The following is a 23,161-nucleotide window of genomic DNA, read 5'->3' as shown; positions in this document are numbered from 1 at the left end:
ATAGTAAATGACTTTTATGAAATCCATTCCAGCTTTGCTGCATCTCCCAGCTTTACTGATGAAAGTGTATCCTCTCCAGCCCTGCATGGAGAGCTTTAATAAATCAGGCCTATTGGCTTTTAGTACCTCTTTGGTTTCTCAAAGCCTGAGCTCTGCTGTACTGGGGTTGCAAAAGCCTGAATCTAAGTCAAATTTAGATACTTACATCACTGTGGTGTATTAATGATTTGCATTGATATGTCTTTGACATCATCCTGAAGTTTAAGCTAACATCAAAATAGGAAAAACACAATGTAATGCAGCTGCATTATAATGATTAAATCATTAAATGCATTTTTTTTGTAATGCAACTAGTGAAGTGTCTGGCCCTTGTATCCAAAAGTGGAGAAAAAGAGGGATGAATGGCACCAAAAATGGCACCAAAAAGCCATGAAAATAAGTTGACAACGTGCTGATATGTGGAGAGAGCAGAGTGAGCTGACAGATGACTTCATCAGTCTGCCGCTGCTCCTTTAAAGTCCAGTCAGCAGGCTGGGAATCCAAAAATGAAGTCCCTATGTTCCTTGTACAGTCTATACAAATGACAGTTGGGTCATTTGCCTGGCTGGGGAAATCTCAGGGATGGATGAACAGATATATAAATTCTTTGACAGGTAGAGCAACTCCTTTATATTTATTTAATTTTTCAGGTTTGTATTGTGCTCCTGGCTGGAAAGATTCAGCCTCTGTTTGCTCCTGATGACCATTATAGGTGGTAGGAGTAACAATACTTGCGGGTTGTCTCTAGAGCATCATTAGTGGTTTGCCTGTGGTGCCCTACCATAGAATGTTCATGCATATATTTTACGCAGCCCTATGAAAATGAATGAAAATGAATGAATTCACTGCAATGTACGACAATATACAACTCCGGCAGAGGGACACATTCACACATTTCTGCATCACACACATATATCTATATAGATATATATTGTCCCGAAGTTATATCAAAAAGGTCACCATTGAAAGCATCACTTGTAGACTAAAATGGTTCCATCCATTCCCTCTTTTTGTTTGGGTTGATAGCCATTCACTATTTGACACTTACAGCCATGTTTTTGACCAAATACCCATTGTTCTTCACCTTTTAAAGATGCTTTTTGCACATACACTGCACAGGGATGTAAATCCTGCATAATTTGGTTTAAACAAAGGTAGATCATTGCCTAGCAGGTCTAAACTAGGAAAGTAGAGCAGACTAGATGAACAATATATCCTGTAATGGATTTAGGGTTGCCATTCTGTCTTGTATATCATGTTATGGAAAATACATACCTCCTGAGACCCAGTCCCTGTACACAGTATAGTGTGCCAATTCGCTGACTTGTCAAGTTCCACTGGCAGTTTGGAATCACCAAAAAGACACAAAGTCTACAAAATATTTCAGCTTGGAACATTACAAAGGTTCATTTATTTTGATGTTAATTTTTGTTTAGCTAAGACTCACTGGACAGCTAGTTGGAGTCAATGCCAGTAATAGGGAAAGGGACGGGTATTCAGCGGGCAAAGCCCTGAATCTGGTGGGGTGACCACGGCCATAGAATAAATCCAGAACAAACTAATGATCAAAAACACTCTGAGATCAGGACAGGTGTGAGATAGTAGAGGATAACCAAGATCAGCCACTGAAGTTATTCCTTAATGCTGAGGAGTTATAGAAAAGTGTACATTTTTACATTTAACTCACTGGCCACGGGGAATTACTTTTAACATTACATTACCATGCTAAAGGCTTTGTGAAATTTCTAACCCTTAACATTACTTCCTAATAGTCCCAAAAGTGATATATTTACTAATGACATCAGCCCTCGGCTTCTTTTGTGTCTTGGATACTTTGGCAAGATCTTCATGCCATATATAGGGCCCAGGTGGGAAACGCCAAAGCTGGCAGCTGCTAACTACACCACAGGAATTTAGATTTGCATGCAGCTGCGACACAAATCATTAAACAACCCCACGGTCAAATATGACCTGTTGCTTTTGAAAACTGCTGCAAAAGTTTGTTTACGGCCTCTCCTATTCAAGCTGAATAGGAGAGTTTGGGATCACGGCTGAGCCTGCAGCAGAGCACTGCGAATCACCAGTGCTCAGAAATGGCACTTAATGGCCCTGATTTATTAAAGCTCTCCAAGGCTGGAGAGAATACACTTTCATCGGTGAAGCTGGGTGATCCTGGAAATGATCTGGTCCAGATTTGAAAACATTTGCTAACAAATTGCTAAGGACTTTTAAGAAATCATTCGAGGTTTGCTGGATCACCCAGCTTCACTGATGAACGTGTATCCTCCCCAGCCTTGAAGAGCTGTACTAAATCTCTGTGTACTTTTTGTGTTCCCACATTTCTAACCGTGTTCCAGTTTTCTCTGTTGCATTTGCTATCAAAAGTCCCTTTAGTAAAATGTTACTCACCCCGTGTTTTCATAACAAATGCAAAATTTTGAATTTCCTATCACTTTCTTGTACTGACAGATGTTCTAACCCTTCCATACTCTATTCAATAGACTAGGCTCAGGGATTCCTTAATTCTTAAGCATCTTGGAGCCGTTCATTTTTTATGCTGATTAATAGATATAAAAAATGGCATACAAAATGCAAATTGATTTGTATCATTATACTAAATGGTATTGCTCTTATCTCTGAATTGTTGCATGACTTTGCAGAGCCATCGTCTATAGCGGGCATTGACTACACCTGTGCTCTCTCCTTAGGATCAGGGGCTACCACTAAGTACATGATAAATTCCAAGCACATAGAAAAATGCTAATTAATATCAGTTTAAATCAGAATAATCGTTTGGCAAACAAACTTAGATCAGGCAGGTTTTATTTTGCAGAAGGGATCTCTATCTTCTTTTACAAAGTCATTCCAGCCCAGCTAATTAATATGAATGAAGGGCAAAACCCTAAAAAGGAGAATAAAAAGATGATAGTGCCCATGGCAGAACAGGGGCAGGTGAGTGTATTTATATTTCATGACATCTTAACTGTCCAAAACTGTAAAAGAGAATGTGATATCATCCCCTGACTGTAATGTAGAGCTATGTAAATGTTAGGGCTGGATGGACAAATATACAAATCTTGTGGCACATAAAATACTCCTCTTGTGCATTTATTCTGTGTATTTAGCTGTTTGCTTAAAGTTTAACTTTGAGGTGGAACTGTATTTAACAAGTAAATATTTGCTGTGTTATAGAGAATATCTAGAAATGGTAATTGTGATAAAAAATAAACTTTTGGAATTCCTTCTAACTGTGCACTTCTTAGTATGTGCTAGTGCTTAGGAACTTCTGTAAATACAATCCCATAGGTGTATATCTGCAGTGTGAGATCAAAGCCGGTGCAGATGTTCCCAATTCTTTCTTGGGAATCTGACTTCTGGGAGAGAAAGGTACAAAGCCCGTCACATGCAACTTGCAGAATTACTGGTTTTGCTGCCATTAAATGAGCCACAAATTTCACTATGTGCACTAGTAATTACATGTAATTTGCATGACAACAAAATAATATATTGTTTAAAGAAAATCTATGTGGTCGCTGTCACTGTGCGTACATGGTGATCAATAGCTTGGTTAGTAAACAAAACCATGTGAAAAAGAAATATTTTTACTTAGTTTAAAAAATTAAAAAAATCAAAGCCATTAGGACAATTAGATCCCTGTTTAAACTCAACTTAAATTAGCTTTTCCTCTTTTGAATTATTTTTTCTTTGTAGTTTGTTCCTCTGTTACCTATTCTTTATGTACCATTTCATCGATCTGTCCTTCTATCAATATATCATCTACACATGTATCTATCATGTAATACAATGTCATTTCATTTATCTATCTTTCTAGATATAGTATCTGGTTATTTATAAACAACAAATTATTCGATGTCTATCGGATGATTTTCCTGTTCATCTCTCTCTCTCTCTCAAGTTTCTTCTCTTTCCTTTCTTTCCTATATGCTGCTTTCTTTCTATCACATCTCTCGCTGTCTTGCTTTTCTTCCTTTTTGGTTTTTCTGATCTGTTTCTCTTTCAGCTATCATTCTTTCTTGTATTTCTCTTTCTCATTAGCTTCTGTTGTCTTTTCCCCTCTAATAGCATCTCACTCCTGTCCTCCCCCTCATTTCTCCGACGTCTCTTTTTTTCATTTTACATTCTTCTTGTTCTCTCCCTTTTAGTTTTGGATATCATCATCATTTTTCTTTCTCCTTTTTACTCGCTTTTTCATCCTTCTTTCTCATGTGTAACCTTATTCACCCTCAATTTTCCTTTTTACTCTTTCATTTACATTTCCTCATTCCCCTGTTCATTCTCCAAGTCTCTCCACTATCTTCTTCTTTCTCTCTCTCATCTCTTTTTCTTTCACTTACACTTATCTCCATTTCATTTTGCACCTTCATTCACACCTTTCTTATGCTTTCCCTCCCTATTCTTACTTATATTGTTAATATTATTACACAGTATTTATAAAGCACCAACATATTATGCAGCTCGGTACAAAAACCATAGTCATGTCACTAGCTATCCCTCAAAGGTGCTTACAATCTAATGTCCCTACCATAGTCCAATGTCATTAGCAAAGCCGAAGGTCAATTTGGGGGCCAATAAATCTAACCGCATGTTTTTGCAATGTAGGAGGCAACTGGAGTACTCGGAGGAAACCCACGCAAACACAGGGAGAACATGCAAACTCCATGCAGATAGTGAGATTCAAACCTGGGACCTAGTGCTGCAAAGGGCAGAGTGCTAACCACTGAGTCACCGTGCTGCCCACTCTTACCTTTCTCCTTATTCTCATTTTCTCCCTATTCATTCTCACCTCTACTCCCCCCTTCTCTAATTTTCTTCCCCGTCACTCTCCCAATATCACCCTCTTAATTCTCCTATTATCACTTTTCTCATTTTCCCATTCTTACCCTTCCACGTCTTTTCTGCCTCATTTTCCCTCACCATTCTCTCTCATTTTCCTTCGCCTTTCTCTTTTTCCTCTTCATCTCCTTCTCTCAACATTCCCTCACAATTCCCTCCCTTTTCATTCTCACCCTCCTGCCTCCCTCCTACATTCCCATTTCCTCCTTTATCTGTCCTCATTCTTATCCTTTTCCATCCTCTCCCCCATCATTCTCACCCTTATCCTTTCTAGCACTTCTCTCGTTCCTTGTTTCCTCCTCAACTTAGGAATTTTCCTCCTTATTGCCTAATATCTGTGGGTCCAAATTTTAAAATGCATATCCATTGCCTAGACATAAATATAATCTACACTACCTAGACATAAATATAATCTACACTATGAAGTTTTGGGATGCAAAATCCCGAATTATCTCTTTCATTATCCCTAATAAAAAGACATCTCCTCGTTTGCTGTTCTGCACACAGGCCTCTCTAGCAGGTCGTTTTGGGTGACTGTACCTCCATGTCCATTATCAATCAAAACCCCGTATTTAATTTTCCCTTGACAAGTACAGACTGTGTTTATTGCTACCTGCTGGAGACTCGATGAATCTTACTTTCTAAATGACCATCCCTACGCCTCCCTGACGGAATGCAGGACCTTGACTTTGATAATGCCGTATCAGAAAGCAGAGCTGTTGGGTTTGGGTTAATGTGTTCACTTTATTCAAGATCTATAGAACTCTGTGTTCTGCAAGCAGAGAACATTAGTTCAATTGGAAGATTCATTGCAACTGTGGCTGTCTGCCATAAATATTAGCATTAATCACTAAACCTTTTCAACAGAATCTACATTTAGCCTTTAAGAGTGTTACAATAAATATTTTGGCATGGTTTGCCAAAATTATATATATGCCAAGAGTTATATATATGCCAATTATGGTGAGGTGAGAGCAATGTTCCTGGACAGGCTAACCACAACCAATATGTATAGTATAGTGTATGTGTGTGCAGGCTAACTAAATGCACAAATAAATGTGTAATGTTTAACTGGTTTTGTAATCCTGACATCCCATCCAGTGATATGGGTGCCTGTGAGGGCTGTGTTATGATATGGGTGTCTGTGGGGCAGTTTATTGATATGGGTGCCTGTGAGGGCTGTGTTTTGATCTGGGGTGCCTGTGGGGGCAGTGTTATGATATGGGTGCCTAGGGGGGCAGTGTTATGATTTTGGTGCCTGTTGGGGCAGTGTTATGATATGGGTGCCTATGGGGGCAATGTTATGATATGGGGGCCTAGGGGGGCAGTGTTATGATATGGGTGTCTGTGGGGGCAGTGTTATGATATGGGTGCCTATCGGGGCAGTGTTATGATATGGGTGCCTATCGAGGCAGTGTTATGATATGGGTGCCTGTGAGGGCTGTGTTATGACATGGGTGCCTATGGGGTCTGTGTTAGGATCTAAGGTGCCTGTGGGGGCTGTGTTATGATCGATCTGGGGTGCCTGTAGGATCAATGTTATGATCTGGGTTGCATTAATTGATCAGGTCCAGGTTTGGCAAAGCTATTTGCCCAAAAAATTGAATATATTGGACGATCAGGTATTTCTCTTAATGGATTTTCCTTCCCTGATGGCACAAGCTTATTCCAAGATGACAATATGAGGATTCATAGGATTCCAAATGTAAGAGTGGTTCAGGGAGCATGAATCATGATTTTCACACATGGACTGGCCACCACAGAGTCTAGACTACACATCAGTCTGATTTTACCAATCATAGTACAAGATCTCCATGAACAATTATTGTAGCTCTAGGTGGAAATATTGCATTGGTTGTGATATTCCATATTCAGCCAAAATGATAATTGGTGTCAGTTAAACTCAAGGAACCCCTAGCAATCTTTGGGGGAAACCTAGGGATCCACAGAACCCTGGTTGAGAAACACTGATGTGCACTGTATATTTATTATATTATTTAGCGAGCCTTGATAACATTCACAAGCATAACTAAACATAATAGTATAGTTTTTAATTTTTTATGATAATATATAAAAGAAGTGCTGTTATTGGTAATAGCCTCTTTGCTCCCTGAAATGGCACCTCTAGAGATTTCTTTTTCTCTTCATATAATCTAATCTTAAAAATGGATGATGACCTTTACGTTTTTCGCATGGATACAGAATGTATACAGGATTTTAAATGTAATTGTATTACATATTTTATTAGAAGTGACCTTCTCATAGATTCTACTTTACAGAGTCCATAGCTGTTTTTCACTGAGGGTTTTTTTTTTCTTTGCCACAACTTGACCTTTTTATTTTAAGTTCAGTCTTTGTGAGATTGGATAGAATTTCCTGCCTGAATAAAACTTGGTGTTTATTTCTGACCTCCCTGTGTTTATTTCCCATCTCCCCAAATTCCATCTAATGAGTGTATCAGGTGAAATATATGGTGTTATTTTGAGATATCAGCCAACAGTGACTTTTGTGGGAATCTGCCAATGTAGGGTGAATGGGCGTCTTGGTAAAATAGGGAGAATGACTGAGTAAAGTCATTCTAACCTACCAAGGATCCTTATCTCACTCCGTTCAACAAAATCATTTCCTTTTTCCATTTGGAAGTTTGTCCATTGTTAAAGCTTTTGCATGACCATGGAATTGCGTGTTTCTTTGCTGTGTTGCCACCTTGGTTGTGGGATCTGGCTGGTACTTCCTAATGTTCAGACCTGGCCCTTGAGATACGCTGCTATACATGTTCATTTTCATAGCTTTCTCATTGTCATAGCTTACATTTTGACTCTCATGAAGGCTCTTGGGGTCCTTTAACATAGAAATCACAGAAGGCTGCCTGCAGCAAGAGCTGCAATAATAAACAAGAGATGAGGGAGAAAGTCAAAAACTTTTTAAAAGTTTTAAATCCTAATAAAAAAACTTTGCAGCCACTACCTCTTCAATAATGGATGCATATGGCATAACAGTGCACCATGCTTCTGCAATGTGTCAGCATAGGTTTTGGTATTCCATATTTGGGGAACATGTATATAAAATAGGGTGAAGTGCCTACATTATTAATAATGCCTGGTGATCTTACTATGAAGGCATTCTTTATAGTAGGCTCCCCGTGTGTTTATTTAATGCATGTTGTGGATTTTTGAAGTTTTTGAAATTGCCTTAGAAGTTACGTGAATATGTTGTCTGTAAAGGTTTCCACTTATCCAGGTCATGGTATAGCCTACTGTAAATGGCCATGGGCATGGGTTCAGTTGGACTTCTGCACTGGTAAAGCAATGTTGCAGCATATGCAAGCCACTTCTTGAACTGCTGGGGAATGTTACAGACTGTGAAGCTGTGAAACCTCTTGAACATCACAAAAAAAGTTTAGATAATTGTGAATAACTAGTACTAGTTACAATAAGACAATACATCCTATATATGATGAAAGCTCTTTTGTGCAAGTTTTATACTTGCACAAAAATAATAAAAATACTTGTTACCATGAGTATGCAATTCAGTCTGATCCCAAAATGATCCCTGGAATAAATAGTAAAGGGTTTTTCAAAGTGTGGCCAATACCTTCTTAGACAATTATCCACACAACATGTGTCCCAATTGGAAAATCCAATGATCACCCAATAAGGACTGCAATTATAAAAATTACAAAGCTTCAACCCCTCACCACTCTATCCAAAAATAAATATATTGGCTTTAGATATACATTAAACCACATTCAAATAATTTATAGTCATGATGTAACAATGGGTTAATTTGATATTTTGTTTTTCAGGGAATGACAAATTGGATTGACTCTGAAGATCTTCATAGATGGTCTTTTGTCCAGGAAGGACGATTGGTAAATGGGGGGAAATAGTGCACGGATAGTCATCAAACAAGGAATAGAAGGTTGATCACTTTGAAAAAAATATTTTTCACCATGCTCTCCTCTTCAGTATAAATTGTATTCTAAAATGCTTCCTTACATTTTGACGGTGCTTCTGCTCCTAAAAGAAGATGGATCTGGTAATGGTGGTGGCATTACAGCAGCTGCACAGACAAATGAAAGACGTGTGGTGGCCCATATGCCAGGAGACATCATTATTGGGGCTCTCTTTTCAGTTCATCACCAGCCAACAGTTGACAAGGTTCATGAAAGGAAGTGTGGAGAGATAAGAGAGCAGTATGGCATTCAACGAGTAGAAGCCATGTTGCACACTCTTGACAGAATCAATGCAAATCCCAACATTTTGCCAAACATAACCCTTGGATGTGAAATACGCGATTCCTGCTGGCATTCTGCTGTAGCTTTGGAGCAGAGTATCGAATTTATTAGAGACTCATTGATCTCTTCTGAGGAAGAGGAAGGGCTGGTCCGTTGTGTTGATGGAACTTCTTCGGGATTCCACACAAAGAAGCCAATCGTTGGAGTTATAGGTCCTGGATCCAGCTCAGTGGCCATTCAAGTCCAGAATTTATTACAACTTTTTAATATACCTCAGATTGCTTATTCTGCAACAAGCATGGACCTTAGCGACAAAACCTTGTACAAGTATTTCATGAGAGTGGTTCCTTCCGATGCTCAACAAGCCAGAGCCATGGTGGATATTGTTAAAAGGTACAACTGGACATATGTTTCTGCTGTACACACTGAAGGTAAGAAGAATGTATTAATTATAAATGAAATCATGTATATGTTATTGCGCTTTGTTATAATGCCAGCAAAGAAATGAAGGAAATACAGAAAGACATAAAAGGTGTTAAATGTATATTTTATGCAGAACCAAATATGGATTTTTTTTAATAATTGCGTTGGTTTGTTTGGTAATTGGTCATAAGTTGATCGATAAATTCTTATCTATTTGCAAAGCAATACAGAGTTCATCATTGTATGGAATTGGAGTTTAGGCTTTAAAAGGGTTTAAAAAGCTTCTTTCCAGGCTAAATTCCAACCTTGATTTTCATAAAAAAACATATTTTTTAAAGTAATAAAAAAGTAGATATATTCCTTCTGATCGCCCCAGAAAACCATGTTCAGGGCTTTGCAAGTTGTCAGTGTAAATACTACTTATGTGTCATTCCTGAAATCTCAATTTTCACATCGGAAACAATTTTGGAGAAATTGTTTGGTCTTGCCTAATGGTGTGAAATTCATGTAGTCTGCTCTAAATCCCAACAATTTTTAAACGTTTAAAATTGCTGACAAGTTTGCTTGTTATTGGTCATACTATGTGCTTGGTATGAACATCATATCTGTCATTTCCACTAAAACACAACATGGTCGGATTTGGGGAATTCTGTCCCATTATTCATTCATCTCACCTTGTTTTTACTATCATTGCATTGTAGACTAGCTATCCTAAATACCCATCAACTTCCTTCCTTTGTCTTCCTATTAGTTTAAAATTAATATGATAAATTCTTCATTAAGAAGTTATTTTCATTCTGTACTTATATTGCAGTTTGGAGCTCTTGCTTCTCCATGTCCTTTGTAGAGTTGTATTGGCCTTTTTGAAGTTGCTTGAGTTCTTTCTGTATGAAGTTTGACCGAAGCAAAACCATTTACCAAAAACATCAAAAAAATTTAACAGTAAATTAGGATGTGAGGGTTCTATGCCAAACCTGTATACATGTAATTTAACCCAATAATCATTTTGGTTTTAATTGTGATCGGAAACAAGCAATCAAGAAGGATTAAAATGTATTCTGATCATGAAATAAAACATTGGTAAGACTACATAGTATCGAATTCTATACAATGTGAGCCCCCAAACAAACCTGCCTGACAGATGATGCAAACCTTTTTTTGTTGTAATAGAAGACAGTTGGCTGAGGGATTATTTCATGTTGAATTAATGTGCATATTGGCTATGAAAACAAGTGATTGCCTGTCAGGGGAAGACTTCAAGTTGTGGTATGAGACCTATAGACCTTAATGGGGTTCACTTACTGCCCCAATACCCTGCTACCCCTTTCCTGATGGTAATACAGGACTGGTGGACATCCCCATTGTGTCATGGTACATTGGAATAATGCCATTCGTTACTGTGAAAGAAGGTCATAAGGGGCCAAACTAAGAACACAAACATATGGGAAAACTTTCAGGGTCTGTGATGGCTGAAGTAAGACAGGAAGAAGTAGATTATGCCATTATAATGGCATATAGTAATTATAGAAAGGGGTTCACTCAAGACATGAAAGTTATTTTAAGGGTTCCTGCATGTAAAATGATCAAGAAACACCTTTATAAAGTGCATGTAAATTTAAAATGTATTTTTATGTATATATATATATATATATATATATATATATATATATATATATATACAAATCAATTTCATATAATTTTAGAAGGCGAGAAGTGCTGGTACTGGTCTGCCAGTACCAGCAGTTTTCTGTTTCAAGCCCCGAGGACACCAATCCAGTGCCTCATAATTAGTAAAAGCGTGGTTAGTCTGTAATGCTTGCTTCTTTATTTAGCCCTTGGGATGCCTATCTGATAGACATGTTAGGAAGCCCACCACAGATAGTGCAGGAGATGCACTAATTACTGAACGTCCAGGGTCACGGTATGCTTGACTGCCTGTGGGGGTGCCAGGAGAGCTTCGAGCAAAACTTTATAGCTGAGAATAGGATGGTATCTTAAGTGCAAAGCAGTTTCCATAGCAGCAAAGATTTGAAGAAAGAGAAATTGTTTGACTGATTCAGTTTCATTTTCCAACAAACAAACAGTTGTAGAACTCACCAATAACCGACACCTAAATGAATTTACACTTAATAAACACAGTGATTTACAGCATCTGGAAACTTTCTGGCTCTCCTGATTCTATCTCAGGTTCTTACTGGTATATAGAAAGAAAACATGTTTCTCCTCTGCAAAGGAAATCTTATCTTCAGTTTTACACTGTGCAATCCCAACCATGCCAGCATGCACCATTCTGGACGATTATCCAAAGTCATATCTTGATGACCGCTACACAAATCAAGATTCAAAAGAAAGGTTACATATCACTGTGCCAATCAATAAATACACTTTATGAGTCTAAAACCATAAAATCCTAACACCATGAAAAAACATACATTCCTTCAATTTAATAAAAATATGTATAGACCCCCTTTATTTTGTTATTAAGAGTTTTGGGGGCCTTTACAGTTTTTTTTCACCAAAAGTAGGCAGTACCTTGGGGAACATGTGCACCAAAAGCGCAGTCATGTACAGTGGACTTGACTTAGGTAGGTCGGTAGCTCGCCTCCCACCTCAACCACATCATACAACACCTCATCTAACCTCTTAAACCCATAGTTTACGCTCCATGCAATACTCCAACACCAGTACCTGGTTGCACATCCTCTAAGGCATATACCACCGCCCTATCACCAGAAGAACTGCTGGTCACCCTCAAGGATCTCAACCCCCCCCACAGTTCTCACTGCTACCCTAATTACAGGAAAATGAGGTTGAGAATTTCTTGCCTAAATGTACAAAATAGCTGCTAACCCCTCCAGCCTGCGCCTTATAAAAACTCATTAACCCCTTCTTTTGTTTTCAAAAACTGCCCAATCCCAACTTTGACACCTCTTCCCCCCTCTCACCTAGTCATGCCATTCCTCCACCTAGCTCCTTCCACTCGTCCTGTTCCAGGCCTCACTTTTCTGTTACTTTAGAAGTCTGCATGGAAAAGGTAATATTTTCCTCTTCAATTCCAAACTCTTCATCATTGTTGTCACCTAGTTCATCACCATAATCATGTTCTTCAAGAGAGGGTAGTGTAACGAAAACCGGCACTGGGATTTCATCTTAATGACCACTGGGCGTATAGGGGATGGTAGACTAGGATAATCTATGTTACATTTATTTTTCTTGTTATATCCTGAAGTTTTCACTACACAAAAGTAACAGTCGCTGAAATGATCTCCTGGCTCTCGCCAAACCATAGGTATACCGAATGGCATCTTATCACGTGAACACCAAAAGTGTCCCCTTTGTCCCCCCTCTACACACTGTTTGCACACCTTATGAGGGGCCCAAGACTTATCTTAATCACCAAGTTTAACTCTGAAATATGCCAAATAGGATTGCTCTACAAATGTGCTAATGTTCCCCCTTTGACTGAGCAGCACACCACCGCTGACCACACTGTCTTGGGTGTAAATGAATAGCCTATACAAATGCACGCTACAGTAATCACATTAATATAAGTGGTAGAGAAAAAACCTGACGAGATAGAAGAAAACGATCTGCACTTTTAAGCTGCGTACACACTTGCAATTTTTGTCGTTGGAAAGGATCTTTCAGGATCCTTTCCAACGACAAGGGAGTGCACGATGCATGAACTGTGCTGTACATACAGCACCGTTCATGCTCTATGGAGAGGGGAGGGGGAGAGCGACGGAGCGGCACCCTGCTGCGCGCTCTCCCCTTCGCTTACATTAGGATCGGCTGTCGTCCATCGTCCGTGGATCCGGCAGGTCGGTCGTCCGGACGATGGACGACACCGACTGTACACACGGCAGATTTTGGCCCGATAATTGGCCGATGCCGATTATCGGGCGATAAAAATCTGACGTGTGTACGAAGCTTTAGAACCAGCATACTTATTTTAGTGTAAATAAGCTTAAAAATTAAAGTCAACAAAAAATATTTTCAAAATTGTTCCCAGTGTATTAGCCAGTTTTTGTATAGCACCAACATATTAGGCAGCACTTTGCAAAGTCCATAGTCACATCACTAGCTCTCCCTCAAAGGGGCCCACAATCTAAGGTCCCTACCGTAATCATATGTCATTAACATAGTCTAAGGACAATTTTTAAAGGAAAGCCAAATAACTGCATGATTTTTGGGGATGTGGCAGGAAACCAGAGTATGGAGACACAGATAAGGTCCTGGATAGATTCAAACACGTTACCTAGTGCTGCAGAGGTGAACGTGCTAACCACTGAGCCAAACATGCTGCCCAATTAGGTGGGCATTGTGGCTAGCAGTCCTGAGGTCCCAGTTTCAATCCTGTGACGAACACTATCTGAACAGAATTTGCTTGTTTCTCCATGTTTATGAGCATTTCTTCCAGATACTCTGGTTTCCCCCTCACCACCAAACACATCTGTTATCTCCATGTATCTCCCCCAGAAATTCTCCTTGGTATGTTTGCAAAATTAACAGCACAACCAAACTGCAGAAAAATTAAATCGAAATATAATACACATAATATATTTTTAAAACTAGCAATCTAGTTGCTAAATTATACCAGACCTTCAGGGATTTCACATTGCAGATATTCAGCTATGAGAATAAAGAACAGGAGTGCCTAGGCACACTCACATGTCAAGAAGGGCACTGCTATTTCTCAGGATACATTTTAAAAAATGTAAACTTTCAGGGTACTGCTTAAGCACAATTAATATTTCTTATATTCTAATAAATGTTTCTTATACCGTCTTAACTTTTTTTGTTCACGTTAATGGGCTTTCTTTAAGGTAATGGGTTTCTCCTTGAAAAGACAAGTCTTGTGCTTGCTAATTAGCTACGTTACATCTAATTTTGTATAATGCTTTTACTCACTGAAGATGAACAAACAATGTAATTTTTATATTTTTGATTTTAACCTATCTGGTTATCTCACAACTTTTTCAGATTTTAAATACCGAAATGGTAAAATATAAGAACAGGTTGCCTCTGTAGGGTCTGTGTGGGCTGAATAAATACTTTACCTTATATATATCCATGGCATTGAACACCAGATGGTACAATATTTTTAATTACCGTGGAAGTAAAAAAAAAAAAGACAGGGGGTGAATGCATTGCAATTTGTCAGCCCACTCTCCTCCATGTAGTGACATATACCATGTAAAGAAGTAAAAATAGAACCTAAAAGAATTCCATCAACTGTGTCAAAGCCAGGATTTTGTTGATGAATCTGTCCTCATATCTTCATTGGATCCTGGGGGGAAAAGGGGCAAATGTAAAACTAATTTCCATATTTTATACCCCACCCCCTATGAACCCTCCCTCTCTCTACATTTATATATACTATTTTTTAATTCCATTATATTCCATGCTCTAATATTAAAGTACATCTTAACAATGAACTGCTTCTATTTGGTTTTAAATATCCACAAAAAAATGTTGTTATATCTGTTAGATATGTGCAGAAGCTACCTGTATCTCCTGCCTGAAACCTTGTCATCTGAGCAATCCATGTCACCCGTCTCTAGTTTTCTGTTATATTGTTCCAAGGATTTATGTCATTGTTTCTCAACCATTTGAACGTACGAGAACCCCTTGAAATAACTTTCAGGTCTTCAGAGAACTCTTGCAATAATTACTATACCACAGTACATTAGTATGGTGGTCAGTGGGATGAATGTCCCTTACATTGCTGGCCACTGGGAAAAAAATGTCACCCTTACAGATAGCCAAAAAGATCATTGGTGTCACTTAAACTGACCTGAGAGGCACAAATTGCTCATTGTTTAAAGAACCCCCAATATCTGAAAGAACCCCGGTTGAGAAACGTTGCTCTATGTTAAAGACAATAGGATAGGGTAAGTTCCTAAAAGTGTTGTCCTAGGATAGGGATTGTGTTACTCGTAGAATCATCATAAAGTGATAAAACAGCTTAAAAAATGAATGCAATACCTCTAAATACTGGTAAGTGGCAAGTGAGTACATTTTTTGGACTGACAATGGTGCTGATGACTGAGGAGCAAAGCCCAGCACTGTGCATAGCAATGTATGGACTGACAATGGTGCTGATGACTGAGGAGCAAAGCCCAGCACTGTGCATAGCAATGTATGGACTGACAATGGTGCTGACAAAGAGTGGCTACAAATCTGCTCCATAGATATCTGTGAGGAGTAAGTGTAGCCACCCCAAGACAGGAGAAGTGTTACTGTCCAGATCAACAAATGTAAGTCAATGAATGAAAGCATTTTCACACTGGTGGTAAGGAGGACATCCATTTACTGCTTCCTCACACCAGGAAATGCTGCTGCATGGCGGAAACCCCATAGGAGATGAGTAGGGGCTGCAGTGAGCTGTATTTTTACTGCTGAATGCTGCCAGCTGTCACATATGCAGACACTGGTTGTTTTTGAAGCAGCAATGCTGTGTGGGTGCTCAAGCGGCTGGCAAGGTGCCAGCCACAGGGAGCTGTGCAAATTGTTAAATGAAGAGGCAAGTGTGAAACTTGCCCTTAAATAGCAAAACTAATACCCCCATTACATCTAAGCACTGCTAAGCTGCAATATATTAATTATTGATATTTGACTTTGGGTTTAAATACATTTTAAGTACATTTTTAATTTATTTAAAATAGTAGGGAAAGGGAGGTGGTTTGCAGAATTCCAGTGTTCAGAGGCACTTTAAAATTTGCACTATTCTGATTGGTCCATTAACATGACAAGGTAATCTCCTTCAGCAGCAAAGGAAGCTAGTAAACACTTCTAGACAGCGTTGTGCTGATGTAATGACGGGCATGCTTTCCTGTGCTCAGGCTGGTATGATGGCATGCACCCAGGATGGGTATCCATTATGGTTTAAGATTAGGAGAAGAGATCCGGGCATATTGCAACCCAAAAAAAGATGGGAACTAGATTACAGATTGATAATCCTACCAAGGACGTCTCCAGAGAGGAATATTGCAAGTTGCTTTTGTAGTATGCCCTACACAGCTCTTCTAAAAACCTTCTGCACATTCCCCAATAGTGATGAGCAAATCAGAAGGAACAGAAACCGTTACATTTTATTTAAGCATACGGACATATGCATTTGGAGTTGTCTGATGATTGAAGATTCATTGCATTCTAGAAATCCAAGTAGCTATGAATTTTAAATTCTTCTTCATGTACATATTGAGATCAATTTTAATAATCTGATTATGTTTGGTTTGGTGGGACATTATTGAAAATGAATGGCACTGCAACACACCTAACATGCATTAACATGTATTATGGTAATGTATGTATGAATGTGCACAATATTTGTTCCAGGCTTTAGATACACTTTAAGTCAATTGTTCACCTTGGGTCAAAAATGTGCTCATTACCACAATACACTGCATTGAAAAAGTGTGTTTTAGCCCTAAAGTGGAATTAATGTTTCACAATGAAAAATTGTAGGAAGGCAGAATTTTAAGGGACACACAGCTCAGTGTGCAATGCTGGATATGTATAGGTTATCATGGCCTCGCCAATCAAGGTGCCTGAAGATCCAAAACCCAGAAGAGTAACGTTTGAATATGGCGATGGAACAAAGACGGGTGAGTAAAAAAAAAATAAAATGTAATGAGACAGGTAGGTTTATTTTATTGCAGAAGAGGCATTCCCTGCCTCATCTGCAATAAAAGATCTGCCCGGTTTCAGTTTTCTAAATTGTACCGTTCAGTTCTGCCTTAAAGTGGAAATAAATATTTGCTGGTGTGGTTGAGCTTTATTCAATAGTTTTATTTTATATTTCATTATAGCTTCTATTTGTTTATTTTATTGCAGAAGAGGCATTGCCTGCCTCATCTGCAATAAAAGATCTGCCCGGTTTCAGTTTTCTAAATTGTACCGTTTAGTTCTGCCTTAAAGTGGAAATAAATATTTGCTGGTGTGGTTGAGCTTTATTCAATAGTTTTATTTTATATTTCATTATAGCACATACTTGTAGGTACCCTGCAACAAAGACAGGTCCAGAAACCTTCACCACTGCTTCCCTTGAAGCCACTGTCTTCACTGCCAACTCTTCCAAGACCTCATTGATTCTCTTTGGTCATTGAACGGCCACTGATAATGCAACTTCTTCGATGTCTGGGTCTATACTGGTAGTGCCAGGTTCTATGCTGAACAGTGCCAGCGCTGTAAAGAAGGGAAAAACAAAAAGCCACCAAAAGCAGAGGAAAAGTATTTATTTGGAAAAAGCGACTTTGTATGTCTTTTCTGCCTAAAACCCTTACCTACTAATGGCTTTTCCATTGTTTTAGGCGTTTTAGTTTCACTTTAATTGCGTACAAGAGGGTCAGAAAATAAAAAGAATCTCTGTACTGTTTGGTACTGGACAAATCATGACACAAGTGGGGATCTAATGCAGGAAAGTGCATTGCTGCAATTCTGCAGGATATCATTAATGGTGTCACATTACATTGCAATGCAACATTAAAAGGTACTCCACCCCAATGCAAATGATATTGTTCTCATATGTATAGATATATGTTTATATGTGCATCTAAAAATTTAGGTGAAACTCAGCTTTAGAAAGAACTAAGAACCAGTGTTATGTGACTATCATTCTGCAAATCTGCAGGGAGAAAGGTTTTCATCCAAGACTTAACAACTTGACAAATGTCAGCCGGTTCAACCTTGTACGTCAATAATGACCTGCATTATTAAACACGGTAATGCTGCTATTTACCACTGATTTTGTGACATAAAGACATCAAATGCTATTTTTTCCCATCCTCCATGCTTAATCAGCTAATTATTTGTAAAATATAAATGGTTGTCATCCTGATTTGTGTAAACATTTAATAATCTGAATAATTATATGTGGGAATTAATGGTATAGCTCAGGGGCTTTAAATATAAGCATAATGAATGAGGCTTTGATGGATAAAATTGCTATAGCGGTATTGATACATGAGGTGCATGACTTCATTGATTCCTGCTTAGCGGCAATTATAGGGACTTTTTTCCATTTTAAAGTGCACCTGTCATTTGTAGCTAATAGTAGCCTGTCAAGTATGGCAATAGATAAGCTCAATTTCTTTTCGGACCATTAAGATTTTAGCATATTTTAGAAGGGTGGTCATGCATTATTAACTGGAAGTTTGGTGTCATTGGTAATGATGTTCTGAGGTGCTAAAAGTAAAACAGATTGCAATCTCGGAGGAAGGGGCAGACTTGTTTCTTAGTTCCATGGTAGTTTACCCAACTCCCATGAATTAGACTCCTAGAACTTTAGAAGGCACAGGGTGTTCGAGTAGGCATTAAAAAATTTCTGTCCGGGTACAAATCTGTAGGTTTCTTTTGCTAACCTCCTCCTAAACATTCTAGTTGTGTAGATGAGCTACTGCACAAACACATTGGGTCTGATTTATTAAAGCTCTCCAAGGCTGGAGAGGTCACACTTTCATCAGCGAAGCTGGGTGATCCAACAAACCTGGAATGGATCTGGTCCAGGATTGAAAACATTTGCTAACAAATAGCAAAAGACTTTTTAAAAATCTATTCCAAATTTGCTGGATCACCCTGTGTCACTGATAAAAGTGTGTCTTCTGCAGCCTTGGGGAGCTTTATTAAATCAGGCCCATTGTCTATGAAGTCAGAATGAAGTTTATGATTATCTCTATTGCTGGTTGGAATCCCCCAAGTAAGAGATGAGAAGCAAACGCATTGACTTTGCCCTGACTTTGGAGCTCTGGCACACCCACAACACCTCTCTATCCAGTGGAGCAGCTCTTTGATATTGCACATTCAATGTACATTATTGGATAGTCGGGGGGGATGTGTTGGAGATCTGAAGTCAGAGCCAAGGTTGGTTTTCTGCTTTTATTTTCCAGCTGTGTGGGGGAACCCTAGAGGAGAAGACTAGGGATGAGCGAGCGAGAATATTAAGTTTGATCTCGTGGCGAATCGGGCCTTTCTCGCTTACCCAAAGTATAAGTGAGAATGGCCTTCTGATTCGGTGAGAGCTCGAGCTCATGGAGCCTGGAAATTCTCAGGTGAATCCTCCTGTTATAATTTCCTTGATCTTCCGATGGTTTCACGAATCGGTTCGCCGAAATTTCACGGAACCATCGGAAGTTCGAGGAAATTTTCATGAGAATGCCAAAGGCAGAGATGCTCATCCCTAGAGAAGTCTTTAGGACACCTTACTCAGAACTAATCTGCAATAAAACAATTCTACTTGCGCGTTTGGTAATATTTATTTAAGCTCTCCTTTCTTTGCTCGTCTTTCACTCAGTCCTTTCCTGGGTTTGGGATCTTCGGCCATTAGGAATAGCCAGGCCAGAATGTTGTAACTCTCACTCATGCACATAGAAGTTCATTTATTCCCGGCAGCCAGTAATTCAAAGATCATACTTAAAGCTGTGCATATGAAGCTCAGTGTACATTATCGAGAAAACTGAGATCAGGCAGGTAAATTAGATATATTGCAGGACAGTCTTTGCTTCCCCCTATGGAATAAAGAACCCAACTTCTCCCAACTTTTTGCTTTCTAAGTGTATTTGTGCTTTGAGAGTGTATTTTTACAAGTATCTAAATATTACAATTTTTTTCACATATTTGTTATTGTCTCGGCTATTGAGTCAGATTATATATATTTTTTCAATTTCTTTCATTGTATTTATTTTGCTATTGAGAACTACCAAAGCTATACTATTTTGCAAATAATACTTAACACAGGTATTCATGTAAAGGAGCTAGGCTTGTCCATTCCGTTTAAATTGTTATATTTGTTCAGTATGAAAGATTTGTTCCCCCTAATTTAGCTCCACTTTGTCCAAGATTGACTCTTTACCTTAAAAGTCACCAGCGGCCCCCGGAAGTCCGACAGCTGTCAATTTCCTGACCTTATTCACTGTCTCCTGAGTGCACCAAAGGGGCAAATGACAGATTTTCACAGCTGAGAGGAATACAGAGTTATAATACTATAAAAATGATCATTCCACAATCCCAGGCGTGAATCGTGACCTGTTTACTTTAATCTGTTCTGCGGATGACAAGCAGTGACAGTCAGATTAGGGCTCCTCTATACAGAATATGAATATAAATTCCTTCCCGCATTTCCGACCTCAACTAAATAAGCAATTTATCATCTTTACATGCAAACCCCAAAAGGACAAATGGAAGAACCCCAGGCAATATTTTTCTGCACTGAATATTTCAGTTTAACCCTACGAATATCTGGGACCGATTGCCTGCATACTGTATTCTTTCCTACCCAGGTTCTCCTTTCCATTGATTTTTTTCTTTATATATATTTTAATAAACTCCCATATTGTTTGGGATTAACAGGTTCAGCACATCATCATTTTTAGTTGGGGCTTAAGCTGTCCTAAAAAATTGATTTGTACTGTTCCCAAGTATCAATTCCAGGGTAGTTAAAATAACCCATCAATATCACTACCCCAGCCCATGCAGCTTTCCTATATGTATCAGAAGCTGGGTCCATACTTCCAAAGGTATTACAGAGGGGCTGTCCCAAACTCTGTTAAGTAGCTTTGCAATATGTAACTTCTTCCATAATTCCTCAGCACAAAAGGTGAACAAAAAAGAACTGCTTGAGAAATCAGGATTATGAAATTCTGTTTTAATGAGCCGTACTATATCACCCAAACAGCTGTTATCCTCTGGTGGCTGGAGGGGCTAAGCCCTATTATACCTGTCAGTGACAGATATAACACATTGTTATATTTCAGATCAGAATTTGGATTGCTCCAGTTGGGTGGCAAAACTCTGATCCAAATTGAAATCAACTCTGATCCTATCTATCCAACAACCATTACTTGGCACCATCATACACTCCACCAACCAACCTTCTCCACATTCACTTTTGGATCACTTCTCGCATACAGACAGACGTCGCAAACCTTTCCGATTACCCTTTATTTCCATAAGAAAGCATAACCAATAATATTACCAGCCCAGTGATGTGAAGAATGAAGCCAAGATTCTGCAATATCAATTAAATCATATTGCCCTTCATACACCAAGGATTCCAACTCTCCTGGTTTGCTTAGCAGACTTCCTGACAAGTGAACAAACACTTTTTTATTTTGCATTTTGCACTTGCAGAAGTACTATATCTGTATTTATAGGTTAAACAGTACTCTAACAACTAAAAAAGAATCTCCTATCCCCCCTGCTTTAACCCTTCCCCCATCTTTATGCCTTACTCACTTAATTAGTGCCTGACATATCAGCCCCATTATATTCCAACCCTCCCTCCCCCTCCAACCTAGTTTATATACACTTCCCAATGTATTATTATTATTGTTAAATAAAACCTTGCACCTTTCCCTTTTTACTATCAATTGCAAAAAAGTATAATGAGGGGTTTTAAATGATCTTAGATCTATTAAAAACAGTATATATATATATATATATATATATATATATATATATATATATATAAACCTTGAAAGGGTTATTTAGCTGCTTGGCTGGTTCATTGGTTCAATTAAAAGAAATGGTGGGGGAGGGGGCAAAATCTGTTACATGCAATATATTAGTAAAATAAAAGATGCTTCATCCATCCAATGTGCAGAACGAGGGGCTGTACACAAGAGCATAGGGGTTAAGAGACAATGCAGTGTTTTTAATTAATATTTTATATAAATAAAAAAAAGAATATATTTTAATATAAAACATTATTATTAAAATATATATGCATATATCTATATATATCCCCCCACCTTTTAGATTGTAAGCTCTTAGGGGCAGGGTCCTCTCCTCCTCCCGTTTGTAGCCTGTCATTTGCAACCCCTTTAGTGTACAGCGCTGCATAAAATGCTTGCACTATTTAAATACTGTTTATTATAAGAATAATTAGAATAATTATCTCTCTCTCTCTCTCTCTATATATATATATATATATATATATATATATATATATATATATATATAGTATATTATTTGTATATAATATTATACAAATATTATTATTATTATTATTATAATCATTGCACATATTGGCCTTGCAACCCTTTTTAGTACACTAAAAAGGGTTGCAAGGCCAATATGTGCAATAGCAGCACTGTACACAGTGCTGCATAATGCTAAATAAAATCTGTCTATTAAAATTATAATAATGTTATATATATATATATATATATATATATATATATATCATACAAATATGAAGAATGCCTTGATATACATAATCTTATTAATATGTTTAAAAAACTTGTTTTTTTGTACAATATATAGAAGTGCATAGGGAGAGTTACCTTTGCTCATTGCACATATATTGGCCTTTCTCTTTGGTTGTGCTTCGAAGTTCATCTGTTTTTATTTCCCAAGCAATGTTAAACATCAACAATGCTCCTAATAACCATGTGATCTAGGCTGCCATGGCTTTGGGTTTCATGATGAAAAACATGTTTTTACCTAAAGTAAGGGAATTTGATAATGCTGACATATATCCTTCATATCAGGGTAAGCAGGATTTTTAATGACAGGTCCACTTTAAAGTCAATGCAGCTGACATCTCTTCCTTCATCCCATTTCTTCATGTATGGAGAGCACAGCATAGCCACCATGATATAAAATAGA

General features: G+C 38.2%; 1 protein-coding gene across 8 annotated transcripts in view; it reads left to right on the top strand.

Annotated features, from left to right (window-relative positions):
* The window catches only part of GRM5 (glutamate metabotropic receptor 5), a 182,922-nt gene that overhangs the window by 11,966 nt on the left and 147,795 nt on the right, over window positions 1–23,161 (top strand). For all 8 annotated transcript variants that reach the window (XM_072402437.1, XM_072402429.1, XM_072402446.1 and 5 more), the window contains exon 2: window positions 8,699–9,561. In XM_072402437.1, coding sequence (XP_072258538.1) covers window positions 8,880–9,561 — 682 coding nt within the window. In that variant the 5' untranslated portion in view covers window positions 8,699–8,879. The remainder of the gene's footprint in view (window positions 1–8,698; window positions 9,562–23,161) is intronic.

Source organism: Pyxicephalus adspersus, chromosome 1, assembly GCF_032062135.1.
Source record: "Pyxicephalus adspersus chromosome 1, UCB_Pads_2.0, whole genome shotgun sequence".
NCBI lineage: Eukaryota > Metazoa > Chordata > Amphibia > Anura > Pyxicephalidae > Pyxicephalus > Pyxicephalus adspersus.
The sequence above is the reverse complement of the archived record's forward strand: the minus strand, read 5'-3'. Positions and strand labels throughout refer to the sequence as shown.